The sequence below is a fragment of the Centruroides vittatus genome, unplaced genomic scaffold (assembly GCF_030686945.1).
Source record: "Centruroides vittatus isolate TY-2023 unplaced genomic scaffold, ASM3068694v2 contig_18, whole genome shotgun sequence".
Classification (NCBI taxonomy): domain Eukaryota; kingdom Metazoa; phylum Arthropoda; class Arachnida; order Scorpiones; family Buthidae; genus Centruroides; species Centruroides vittatus.
Window position 1 is genome coordinate 6,208,639 of NW_027121101.1, and position 14,823 is coordinate 6,223,461.

Consider the following 14,823-nt stretch of genomic DNA (forward strand, 5'->3'; position numbering starts at 1 on the left):
AGTTTTCTTTCCACTCTATAAGAAGATTAAACAGAGTGCTTCCGCAACTCTATCCTTGAGAATCACTTTAAATTGTCGCTTCAAATTATTGTGCTCCCAGGAAATTCCATAGGAAATTTAATTGGATAAGCTATTAACATCTCTTTAAAAACCGCTTGTTGCTTACCGAATTTGTTAGTAATTACTCTAATCCTTTTAAGAAACTAGTCAGATAACCAATCGAATTTTTTAACCTGTAAATAACGTTCATTTTAACGTATCAGTTTCATAAAAAAATTGGATGACCTTATTATCATTGATTTTAAAAATATCCTATTTAAAATTCTAAGAGATTTATTAGTACAATATGATTAATTTTAAAATTTTCCAACCTTATGTTTTATTTTAATTATTTTGAACGAATTGGAACTTTTTCGTGACTAAAAACGGAAGATTAATGAGATATATGACGCAATTTAAGTGAATCTTTTGATGGATGATTGTGTGAAAGCGATTGTGAAAATCGTCTGAGCGTGAAAACGATAATTAGAAAATTTCATTGGCAAAAATTCAAGTTTTGTAAGGAAAAAAAAAGTCTTTTTTATTATTTAAAGAAAATAAATGTTAGGTTACCATTTGAAGAATATAAAGAAAAATTAGTATTTAAGCACAAAAGCTACACCTGAAAGAAATGCTGATGCCTTCTCCACATGCAGTAAGTGCAAGTTGACATTATTGAATTCTTTCCACAGATTGGTGAAATGGTTTGCGAAATTGCCAAGAATTATTGTGACAATCCAAAGCAACAAAACTCTCCTTAATTGAAGCCAATCGTGTAATTAAAGAGTACCGAATTTCAACTTGATCTCTTGTCTGGATACGGACTGGCATCGAAACGATGCATTAGAAAAGTTCCCAGCGTAGTGAATCCAATTTCAGTCCAATTGAAAAAATCTCACCACATTTTCTTCAAGTCCCTATTCGACTAATTGGGTGAAATTCTTTATGTGATTTGAACTTCTTAATGTTACGAATTTCCAGAATTAAATCATTCTAAAAGATTCAACTCTTTTCACATTCTGTAAAAATAAATCTGTTTATTGTAAAATTGAACAGCAGGCATTTATTTTTCTTTTATTCCTAAAGAAAGACATCATTGAATCTAAGTTTACTTTTAAAATATAAATTTACTATTTTAGTATTTATTTAAAGATAATACAATAAAATGATTAATTAAAGATAAATTCATAATTGCGTAAACTTTTGAAAAAGAATAAATATTATCAACTACACAAAAAAGAAATCGATTTAATCATGATTTTCCACTTAGAATTAAACTATCTCAAGAGTATAATGATAATAGCATTCTTCCTTCAGGCTATTTTATTTATATAAATATTAACTACTCATTGATTCATATAAATATTATTAATTGGTCTCCAAAGACGACATCCTTTTTTTATTTTCATGTTTTGTTCGTCAGTAATATGATAATATCTTACCGAGCAGCCATTCGATCGAATAGCTCAATTAGATATTATACCACTGGGAAGGATCCGGGTGCGACACTAATCCACAAATTCTCACGATTTTTCTTAAGTAAGTGAGATTTCACAGCCTAAATTGTTCGAAAAGCTGGCTGATTCAACTGCAATTCAAGTTCTCTTAATAATCAACAGTAAAACCTATCATTGAGCGTTAGTGTTGGAATCAAAAGTCAAATCAATTCAAAATCTAACAATTTATGCTATTGTAATCCATACTTCAGCAGATATTTTTTAACTTTGTGAAATGTATAAACAGCAATTTTATTCGTTATTTATTAAAATTGATCAGTAAAATTTCACATAAATAGAAAGTACCGGTCTCTAAGAAATCATAATTAACAGCAAATATATAATTGTATAAAAGCAAGCTACACGTGTTGACTTGTTTCTGTTTTGACATTAATTTCTTGTGTTAATTATTTTATTTGAGAATTTTTATTTATATAAATCTGATTTGAGGAGAATTTATCAACAGAAGCATTCATTGTGAGTTTATGTAAAAGGCCTTACAATTTCTAAAACATTACTAAAATTATATTAATATGCTAAGTCAACTAAATTATAACTTTAAATAAAATATAAATAATTCTTTTTATAATTGATACGATATATAACAATACACATACAGAAATATGTATCGAATTTATGTTATTTTTTTTTATTCTGTATTCTTCTCTGTTTCTTGTGTTTTATTTTTCTGTATTCTACTCTAGTGTTTCTCTTTTTACATGCTTAAAATGTACAAAGAATACGATATTAAAAAGGAAAAATATATTCTATTGAATGATATATGATATCTTAGATCTATATCGTATGTTATTTAACAAAAAATATACATTTACTTGGCATTATCTTGCTTTTAGCAATAATTTGTTACCTTTAATAACATTACGAAAAAAATCATTTCCCTTTTTTAAATGAAATATGTTAATTTGCATTTATGTAAAGTAAATTAAAAGTTCTATATAATAGAAAAAAACACTTTAAAAAATAAAATAAAAGAGTCTTCGTATCTTGTCCTTTTCTTACACCTTCAGAACACAAGTCACATTACGGAATCGACCATTATTTTGAGGCTGTTCTCCGTCCCGATGTATAAAACTTGGTTAAAAATGTTTCTCTGGCGGTAGTGCAATGTCAAAATATGTTATGATAAAAAATGCACGACGCATATACAAATTTAAAGTTTTGTATAATAAAGAAACTCTCTAAAAAGTAAAATAAAAGAGAGTCTCCGTGTGTAAAGTAAAAATAGTTATATTTTTAACAATAGTGAGGATTCATTTGAACTTTTCCGAGTTCTCGAATATATATATTTTACGATATATAAAACTATAAACTTTGTGCTTAACTTATAATCTCGGTACACACGATATGTCCTCTGATGAATATAAATCTGCGTTAATAATAAACGTAGCATATGGCTTGATCGCTTTATATTAAGAAGTTACTTCGCTATATGTCCTCCAAAAACAGACTTACACTATTGCTAAAATTAATGAGAAAAAAACTTTCTCTCGTCAATCTTATCAGCAATCAATCTATCAATATTAGTTTAGGATTTTTTCTAGAAACAATCGATTGCATGGGCCGTACGTGAGAGCTTCGGGATCGCAAATCCCCAAAAAGGTGATAGTTATACTGTTTCGTCATATACCTACTCATTCATATCCTATATAATTCCTGTTTTTAAAGCTTCGAAAGTATCATTGATCGATTAAAAAATAAATAAATAAATAAATCATCTAATTTTGAATTATTTTTAAGTCAACTTTTAAACTTTTCTACTTAATTCTTAACATTAAATTTATATTCCACAATTTACAGATATAATTGTAAAAATTAGAACAAGCAAGCTACATGGTAGAAGTTTAATTTCTAATAAATCTCATATAATACCAATGTTTGAATATAAAAATTTGAGTTTTTGCTGTTCTGATAACTATGTATTACTTCGTTAATGTCAATGTAAATGAAGTCACGACATTTCCACTCTTTCAAGAAATTCGATTGGAAATCTAACGAATTCGTGACTGATTTTACTCTTAAAGGTTGCTTATGGGAGGTCTTAGATTTGCGGCCATCGATCTTTTTCTGTTTAGCATCGTTTCACACAAAAGAGTCGAAGTTTCATTCGTAAAGTATGAAAAATGATTGATGAATTGTCTACTAAAGGCAGTCAAAAGTTTCCGGCTTGATACACTATTCGAAAATAAAAGAGTTGGGTTCGTATAGAGTATATTTTTGTAACTAGCGTATTTATAAAGAAAAAAAAGATATCATTAATAGTATAATAAAGCTTATTTTTCTGGGAATATCATTTCACTTTTTAATAAAAAAAAATGCTTTGTTAAATGGATACAATGCTTACACGCAAATGTTAATTTATAGTATCGATTACTAAAACAAAATCTATGCAGATTGCGAGTTAACATTTGAAATATGTTAGAATACTAATTATTAAACTGTAAATCTCTGTTTAGATCATGCGTTGAATTATTTTAAATCATAGTTTTTACATTGTGTTGAATGGAACGTATCTAAAACAACGTGATTTCTCAGAAAATCGTAGTTTAAGTGGAGATATCATCTCAACATTCTTCTCGTGTATCTGTTTAAAGCAATATAAACTCGAACGAATGAGAGGTTATAAAAAATTTTACTACTGCGAATGAGATAAGCGCCTACTTTACAGCTTTAACTATAAATAATCTAATAAAAATCAATTTATTCACCGTACTAAGAAGCGTAGATAGGCCACTTTCATATCTGAATCCTGTTAAAAGTAATTGCCTTTTATACTAATTAACACTAGATAATTTATTCGAAACTCAAGCAATAATCTAAATGAATATTTGCTTTCTCTATATAACTCCATTATTATATAAATTAAATGAAGCATTCTTTCGGAAACGTTTAATATTAAAAAGATTATAATTTAAATGTCCGATTTTATTTTAAATTATTAAAATATTAAAATATATATATATATATTTAAATTTTTATTATCGATCCAGATAATAATAAAAGAAAAACTAAACAATTCGCTAAACAACAAAAAAAAACAAACATTGAAATCATGAGAAAATTTCTAATTAAACTCACCTGCCAAAACAACAAACAAAAAAATAGAAAAAAAAATAAATTTGTTTAAATTGGTTTAAATGTACTTTTGTCAAAACGAGAAAAGTTTGTTGCAAACGCAGATGGATGAGAGGGAATGTAAAGAAAAAAAAGGGCAAGCTATAGTATATGAGCAATTTCCACCCACATTATTACAAATGGCATTTTAGGAAAATAACCATCATCTGTAAACAAATGGAGAGAAGTCGACAACAAAATGTATATCCCCAGGTAATCATTACTATAGAACTTTCAATTAAGCCAGCTACTTGTATTGTCCCATGAGATAGCCTTGTCTCGAACGGCGATTGTAATAATTACCCGAATATATATCTTCGGTCATGAAAAGAGAAGAAAAGTATAGTGAAAGAGCAGGTGGACTGTGATGAATAACGGGCCGTCAATCCTGCAGCATCGTCTTTTCTCTGTAAAGAGAGGCGCAGATACAATCGATAATGCTACTGTAGTATTAAGAGCTGCAACCTAGAAGAAATTCTAATGCGAATGGTGAAAACATGCTATGAGCCATTTTGTGGGTTAACACGCCTTTAAATGTCTTAAGTTGAACCGAGATGTGTTTAAAAAACTCCACTTCTTTCGTCTTTAATGTTTATGTGCCAGAGAAAAATGACATAACTTTGGTGGAAGAGAAAGTAATCAATGTATTCTAGAATATCTTTACTTTTATTTTTATATGTTTAAAGGCTATTGAAAGTATTTTTCTTGGAAGAGTTTTTATTGCAAATATAGGATTTTATGTAATCAAAGTTGTTAATGTAACTTTACACGATTTTTTAGTATATATACTTTTTAACCACTTGAAAAGTTTATTTTTATTTTGGGTAAGATAAGTGATATCTGTCGCTCGACTGAATAAACGGCGATTTTTTATTCAAATCTTTTTCAATATACCACTATCATTAAATTGTCAAATAAAACTGTATTGTAAAAAAAAGAGCGAAGAGGCAATGTTGAGTAAAAAAATTCTTAGAAAATAAATTCGTTTCTTTGAAAATTTTATATTAATTTTTCAGCAAATTACTCATAAAAGATTTGCCTTTAAAAAGTAAAAAATTCAATGCATGCGATAACGAAATTTATTATTTAATCATTTAGCTGAAGGGAAAGGAAGGATAATGAAAATGTTTGTTTATCTACTCGTCCTTGTAAGTACAGTTTAAAGTAGTTAAGAATAATTATATTGAGTTAATTTTACTTGAAAAATTTTAAATTCGATATTCATCAAATACATATATTTTTTTTTCTTTGTCCATATATCACTTTAAGAACAAAATTAATCGAAAAATAAAATACAGCGAAACTTGTCAAGATTGTCATCTCAACTTATTATAAAAGGCAAAACTACATTATAAAGTTTCATTCAATAAACTTTTAACATTCGAGTAGTTTTTTTCAGATGAAAAATAACTGACTTTTTAGCACAAAAATTTCATTTTGTTGATGCTATTCAAATTGATAGTTCATTCTATTGCTGTCATATACGGATGACGGGTAGCAAAAACCGTTGAAAACGGTTTCGTTTTATTCTATTGGCAGGAAAGAATGTCTTCTACGTTACTGTGCTGTGATGACTATCATAAAATCGACGTGACATAATTTCCTTGAAGAAGGAAACATAAAACCTTGACGTTGTTCATACACCAGATGTCTGTGACAGCCAATAAAGTACAAGGAAAAGAAAAATTAAGGACCAGACCCACATTGAACTGTCTATGGCATGTAACATATAAAACTGTCAGGATCGTCACCTTCAAAATAATCTAAGATCTCTTATGGTTCTTGTTTCTGCGCCATTTATCCCAAAAATTGCGGAATCTAGAGTTTGGTGTTGAAATACTGACTCAGAGGTGTCATAAGGTGATCGACTCCCGAAATATTGACCCTGTCAATTAGTCGTCCTACCACTTCAACTGGTCATATCTTAATTTTATCTACCAGCATATTTCAAATTGAAGAGCTTTTATCTTACACTTATTTTGTCATTTCCGGCCTATCAGAAAATTTAAATCAGCGAAAACATACATCTAAAATACAAAATACCCACAGTATTTTATTTTGTAATGCATCTAAAACGATTACTCTGTAGAAATAAGAAAACAGTAAGCGTGCCGACACTTGATTAACTTACGCTCTTCGATTTGAAATGGTAAGAGAGAACTACAAAAATAAACATATAATTTAATATACGACTTAATATTTCTATTAAATCATTCTTACAAACTTAATATAGCTAATGGGCATGTTAATTTATTTTTTGAATGGTTTCTAAGGTGATCTAACTACACTTAAATTCAAACAAAGACTTTCTTAATAAACGAGAAAAATATGCTATATTAATTAATACTCAGTCTTAATTACTAAAAAAAAATTAATAAATCTTTGGGGTTTTGATTAAGCTTCATTTGTTAGTTGTCAGAAGTCGAGATATTTATGAAATTTTACTTTAATTGATTCATTTGTCTCTATTTCGGAGACAGCTGACAAAGCAAGAAGTTTGGAGCCAAACTTTCCATTTAGTAATTACATCAGCCAAAAGAAAAGTCGATATAAACACAAAATTTTATAATTTTCAAATTTATTTTTCTTAAAATTTGCACTTAAGCTAATTTTTAATTCTCTAAAATAGAATGATGAGTGTCAACTATATATATATATATATCATTAGTTTGACTATTGATCTTTTCTAAGCAATTCATAAATAAACCAAAAAAGAGGGGGGAAACCGCTGTAAAAGGGTTTTACACAAAGTGTTGTCACATTTTAAAACAGAAAAAAGTTGCTAAACTAGCGAATTAGTGAATTTAAACGGGAAAGATATTTAGTTTCATAGGACCCAAACAAATTTGAATTACCGCGTGTACAGTATTAACTTCGGGCATTTTTCTTCTGGGGAATTTTTTCGGGAAAATATTTTCTTATAAAAGATTGATTTGGGGACTAGACTTGGTGGGGGCCTCAGGCAATTTCCCTTTTTGCCCGTAGGATAACTGTCAAAACCAGATAAATATTACTAAAACAAAGTTTAGTTTAGATAACGTTGGATATAATATAATCAACTTAGACCTTATTAAATAAAATATAGTTTTGTGTTAACTCTAAAGAGAGCATTACAACCTGATGAGAATACGATTCAACAGACTAATTGCGGAAAAGGAATGTCCGAAAGTCCGTTATATAGAGGATCTTGAGCAATCATCAGAATACAATAGAAAATACAGGTTTATTTCTTTAAAAAAAAATGTATGTTTAATTAGATTGAGGGGTTTTTTTAATTATTTTTTTCTTGATGTTAATACTTAGAAAAGATACTCAAAATATGGTATATTATATTTTGAAAACGCTTTTTCAATATGTAGGAAAAATTGCTTATTTGATTTCGTAGTTAAATTTATTGAAAAACTTTAAAAGCGTATGGAGCAAAGCATAAATCATGGAGTCTAAATTTCAACTCTTGATCGTTTTCATTCGACAATCAACCGAAATAATAGCTGACCATTATAGCAGGCCAATTCGATGAACAATTGAAAATCCTTTCCTTTTCCTTTTCTTTTTTTTTTCCCTACAAAACTAAAGACCAAATCTGGATTTCGAAAGACAAATTTCCTTTTTTTTCTTCTTCTTCTTCTTCTTCATCTTCTTTTTCTTTCTTCCATTTGAGAAATGGTTATCGTTCAGCTATTCTACTTACTGTCAGGATATAACTGGACATTTCGGAAGAAGAAAAAAAAAATGATTTACTATTACTTTTTAATATAAAATTTACTTAGCGCAATTTAAACTTATAATTCATCATAAAATTAATATAAAAATTTTTTAAATTTTTTTCTTTTTTGTTTCAAATATATAATTTCGTATTTATAAAAAATATATTAAATTTTTAGGCTATTTAAAAAAAATTATTACCATCGACGATAAAAAGTTCAAAAATTTGACGTTTATCGATGACGTCACGTATCCCGGAACGAAATCTTCCGACGTTCAATCGATAAAATTCCGGTTAGAGATTATATGACGTAGTACTGTAAACATTTGTAGGTTTGTTATCGTTTCTGGTCATTTCGGTCGATGTTATACGATAAATAAAATAAAATAAAATACGAATATTTAATAAAATCATAAATAATGGATCGTATAGAAGATGTAAGCATCGTCGAGTGCGAAGATTCTTTCTATATTAAACCAGCGAGAATGATTTATACTCAGGTAAGTTAAACCTTATACTCATCATCAACTGATTTTCAGCATTAATGTTTGAATAATTATATAATAAAAGTAAAGATTGTCATGACAGAAGCATCGAAAAACTGATAGACATTGAGCCAAATGCTAACAAAGTGTTGTAAAAAAAATAACAATAATAACATCAGAAGGTCATATAGGAAGGAAATTAAAAAATTCAAAGCATTAGTCAAGTCAGGATCAGGAACTGATGAAATATATGAACCAAAGTTGTGGTATTTCAAATTATTAACTTCTTCCCATCGCCAAATACCTTAACGTCGCCGTGAGCCTCTTCTCCTGGAGTGAAATTGCTGCTGGCGTTACATTACCTTATTTTTTATGATTGGTGTAACCAATGATAACAGATTTAAATACATTTCTTCGTCCATTTTCAAATAGTTGTGCCAATCGTTAGGTACTAACTTCGGTTCTGAGATCAGGTTCACGTGTGGATGCAATCTTCTTTTTCTTTTTAGCCACTCTTTACACCGTAGACTTCTACTCACATGTTTTTTCCCACGAGTTTTAATACAGTTTGTTACCAATAAACGTCTGATAATGTTCGGTATGTTGTCATCAGTTGCTACGGCAGACTGACTGACAGAGATTTTCCTCCTTGTGTGTGGGAGATGAGAAATTCTAAATTTTCTCAAGGCTGGGCCTGCGCAGTTATTTCTCAAAGAATTTCCTTAATGTGTGTGGGCCCCTTAAGGTGCAATTAGGCAGACACAAGCGAGTGAGAATATGTGGCGAGAAGAGGCAAGACGCGATAAATATCAAACCCTGTCAGATGTGTGAGAACCAGAAATTTGCTCTCGCCGCCGATATTTCTCGCTTCTCACTTGTGTATGGTTCTCCTTTGCAAGAACTATATCGCTTGCAACCTCTCGCTTGCTACTAAATTTGCATCTGCATTGTCACACCCTTAAGGAATATTCTTTTCTTTTAAACCTGTTATTTAAAATTGTAATTAAAACGTTTCTGTTATTGAAAAACATTATTTTTAAAATCATTATACTCAAAAATAATAATAGAGAAAAGATACACTATTAATTTTTTATCTTTAGAATAAACACCTTCACTGATTCAATCAGTGAAACTAATTAAATTCATATATATATGTTAAAAAATGTGAAATGCAATCATAAGTTTTCCTAAATAAATATGCAACTAATCCAGTTTATTTTTAATCTTGAAAATATTTATTTCAGTTTTGTAATAGGTATTTGATTTTACTGAAATTTTTGGTATGGTAGATATATTTATTAAAGGAAAAAATAACTATACATTAATTAATGAATATAAGATGTTCTGAGTAATAAATATCCATTATTATAATGATGAACGTAACATTCAATATTGCTTTAATAAGTGCTATTTCTAGATTCCAATCTATTTAATATTTAAAATTTATCACAAAGAGAATTTAAGATTTTCTTTAGCTAATTCATTTAATCTTAGTGAAAAATAAACTGCCTGCTAGTTAATAGTCAATTAAATCACTTTTAGATGATGTAATTTTCTTCAAACAGTATCCAGTACAGTGGAACCTTGCTTAATGAGCATAATTTGTTCCAAAATTTTACTTGTAATGTGAAACACTCATTAAGCAAAACAATTTTTCCCATATAAATTAATGTAAAATACGATAATGTGTTCCACACTGAAAAAAAATACTCAAATATTTTATTTATAACGTTTATTCAGAGAAAATTATACAATATACACTGTTAAGGATTGTGAATTATCATCATCTTTTCTTCTAGTATGGAATGAACCAACCTGGAATGTGAATTCGATTTGCAGAAAAGAAAAAAATTCACAGATACTATGTCTGATAAACACGCCAAACGATATGCCAAATTCTTGGGCTATGTAAAGGCAATAATTAAATATTAGAAATTAATTAATTTGACTAGAAGTAGACAGTTATGCTTCCATCTCATATTTAATGTAGTAATTATCAATAATTAATTTTTAATTTAGACATTTCTAAAATTTAATTTGGAATTGGTCATTAAATTTAATATGATATGGCAGTATAACTGCCTACCTCTAGTCAAATTAATTAATTTCTAATATTTAATTATAGCCTTTACATAGCCCAAGAATTTGGCCTATCGTTTAGCCTGTTGTTATATAATGGACTATGGTCGTTGATGTTTATACATAATATGTGTGAACACAAATTTGGAAAAATGTGAGATCACAAGCGACACTAAGATGCTAGTGGAATGAGTGCTAAACACAGACTGATGGAGTATGTACACAATCTGGGATTTCCCCTCTCCTGGTCACTTGTTATGCAAAACATTGCTCATTAAGAGAGTCACTTTTTAACAATTTGTTTTGCTCATTATGCAAGGTTCCACTGTATTTACTTTATATTGAATAATTATCATCATGTTTTTAGTTTTTCATAACAATAATATTCAGACTTTATAATGAAACTTGCGTATTTATTTATTATAAATGTTTTTGAAATACAGGCATACCTCGCCTTATGTCGGTAATTGGTTCCAGGAGAGGCGACGTAAGTCGAATTTACTTGTGTAGTTAAGACGTAAGTTGAAACTACAGTGGAAAACGCCAATAATGAGCACTTAAAGACCGCTAAATAAGATGACAATACAGAAACACAGATGTTTTCGTGTTTTGTTCTCTAGGATTTATGATGATTATATTAACATTTACTGTAAATGTACATATTTTAATATGATTTTATGTACTTTTAACGCTTTTCTAGTGATATTACGACTTCAATATTTGTAGCAGACAAATGTAAAGTCGAATAAAATGACTTAAACTTGATTTTTATTTTTCCATATACTTTTTTGACAAACGACGTATAATCGAGAACGACGTAACTCGAGGTATACCTGTACTTATAACAGTGTTTTCAATTGGGGTGCCGCGGCGCCACGATTGGGGTGTCGCGGATTTTAGTTAGTTAAAGTTTAGGATCTTTAGGCATTTTCTTGGAAATTTACTTAAGTGTAGTTCAAGATAACTCATTGTCAGTATTTTGACAAAATTCAATGAACTTAAATTTTGATTTTGGACATGTGGAAACACTATTTTTGCATTAAAATGCTACTTCAAACTGTCAATTTTTAAAATTTATTATGCACAAAAATTTATGCACAAAACTGGAGTGGGGTCCGGGGAGGGGACTCCCTCCCCGGACCCCACTCCAGCATTGTGCATAATATGGGCACGTTTTTTCATGCAGCGAAATGATGACACGAGCACCGTTGGCCATTTAGAAACGCGTTTCAGAAGATTAGCTGTAAAGCGCTTCTCGAGCGCTGCATAAAAAAACGTGCCCTATTCGTTTTCACAAAAAATTCATCTGCCCCCCATTAGTCCCCTTAGGCCGCGACTCCACTAGCCGTAAAAGGGCCGTAAAACCCCTCACCGTAAAAGCTTTTAATCACGTGACCATGATATTTTACGCCTGAGCAGGTCGTAAAACCAACGTAAAAGCGAGTTGAACACTGCTCAACTCACTTTTACGTTGGTTTTGCAGGTACGAAGGGGTTAAAAGCTTTTACGGTGAGGGGTTTTACGGCCCTTTTACGGCTAGTGGAGTCGCGGCCTTATTCAGATTCTAGATCTGCCATCAGTCAAGGGTGCCATGATTTTTTATTTTTCAATCAGGGGTGCCACTAAATGAAAAAGGTTGAAAAACACTGACTTATAAATTGATTTACAAATTTCAGAACATTTTTGAAAATATTCTAAAATAAATGTATCAACTTTTTCATTAAGCTTTTATTAAAGGCATATGTTTTCTTGTGAATGTATCTAAAAAGTTCATATTTTAATTGAATAAATGAACTGAGTTCTACAAACAAGTAAAACACTTTTTCAGCACAGTTTTTTTTAAACAAATTTTTTTGGCTTTCATTATAAGCCTTCTTCAGGTCTGTCAAGAATTCAAACCAATAAAAGAAAAAACTGTGCTGTAAAAGTGCTTAAAGATGTGTTATTTGTTTATTCAATTAAATGAGCTTCTACAGCAAATTGACAGTCTACAGCAGGGATGGGCAACCTTTTTCTATGTAAGGGCCGCATTTTAAGACTTTTGAACTGATGCGGGCCTCATACAAGAGAAAGAGAAAAAAAATGTTGGTAAATCAGAATTATTCATTCATATATAATTATAAATTAGCATAGGTATACTTAATTTAGCTTCTGGAACTGATGTAAACGTAATATATTGGAAATATTTGGTTAAATATTCATCACTGCTAGTTTTAAATTAGTTTCGATGTGTCTGTTAGCCAGTTTCTTGTTTTAATTTTTACTAAATTCATTGCGGGAAAAACTATTCACATACATAAGTTGTAAAAATAACATTTGAATGTATGCTGCATACTTCCTTAAGCTGGGAAATTGATATATTTATTCACATTTTATGCGTCACGAGCTGCAAAATATATGAATGTGGGCCGCAGGTTGCCCATCCCTGGTCTACAGGATAAAAACACAATCAAATTTAAAGATTCTACAGTTAAATCTGTTATGGCTAAGGTTTGAAGCCACAGATATCAAGAATAGACTGCTCTATTTATTTAAGGATTGTATTTCCTTAAATGAGAGAAAGTTATTAATTAATAGAAATCAAAATGTTTAAAAATGTTAGAAAGGAGGATTTGAGGCTAGTTGTTGAAGGAAGAACTGGGAAAATCATTTGATTTGAAATTTATAGAACTAATAGAGCTAATTTTTGATAACAAGGCATATAATGATCTGAATTAGTAAAAGAAATTTTAGTTACTAAAGTGGAAGACATAAAAACAAAGAAATCATTCAAAAGAGCATAAATGGAAAACAAGCAAAAACTGGCACTTGCTAGAATTATGGCTAAAAATAAGAAGTGAAAGTAGAAAGTATAGCATAGTAGTCAATGCTATGGCCTTGGAAACTAAGTAAATCTTGAAACTCTAAAAGCATTTAGACATTAACTTTACCTATTCCAAACACTAGAATTATGGAATTTGTTTTATGATTCACTAGAGAAAGCTTTTCAAACAAAGAGTGCTGGAAGATAAAAAGATAGATTCTATTAAATTTATTAAGAGAAAAGGCCATAAACACATTAATTCATATAAAGGATGACAAATTAAGCATTTACAAAAAATTTAAATCAATAGTACTTTACTTAGAGAATACAATTTAAGTCTTCAATCATGTCTTTTAAACTTTTTTAGAGCAAAGTAATACTGAGGTGAACAATGTACAATTTGCTTCAAGATTAATTTTTTATTGAACAAGAATATTATTGTAAGTTAAGAAAAGTGAATGATATTGAGCATTTGATTGCAGCTGATCATTTATTTGAAATTTTTTATCAAGATATAGCTACTCACCTATGGATCCAACATGGAGAGAATTGGCTTAGACTGGCTTATTTGGCAATGGAATGTAATTTGTATTATTTAATAAAAGAAAAATTGTTGACAAAAGGTTGTCAAAACATAGAAGTTACAATTTGTGGCAGCATTCACCTTCATTAAACCAAATGAATGGAATAAATATTGTAAATTTAAACCATATTCCATGCCTAAAGAATGCTATATTTGCAATGCAACATTTGGCTAAAGGTTGTCTTCAGGTCAAAAAGGAAACAGACAGTTTCAGGTATTAACTGAGTAAATTGAGTTTAAGCAGTGCTGAAATCAACAAATCATGGAAAAATTAACTTGATAGATGGTGAACAGCAACAACGAAACTCATCAGGTAATGCAAAGTGAAATCAAGCACTAATATGTAACTGGACCAAAAGACAATGCAGTGAAAGGTAGGAAATATGCTGCTAATTAGAATAACTGTTATCATTTATCCTTTTTTAAGCAAATATGGAAAAATCTTCAGACTAGAAACAGTATGGTTCAAGAGTTAGAAGATATTATGAACAGATATGTTC

General features: G+C 29.5%; 1 protein-coding gene across 1 annotated transcript in view; it reads left to right on the plus strand.

The window, feature by feature from the left end:
• The first annotated feature begins 8,639 nt into the window (after positions 1-8,639).
• LOC136969633 (uridine diphosphate glucose pyrophosphatase NUDT14-like) overlaps positions 8,640-14,823 on the plus strand; it is a 42,506-nt gene continuing 36,322 nt past the window's right edge. The window contains exon 1 of the mRNA XM_067263894.1: positions 8,640-8,873. Coding sequence (XP_067119995.1) covers positions 8,793-8,873 — 81 coding nt within the window. The 5' untranslated portion in view covers positions 8,640-8,792. The remainder of the gene's footprint in view (positions 8,874-14,823) is intronic.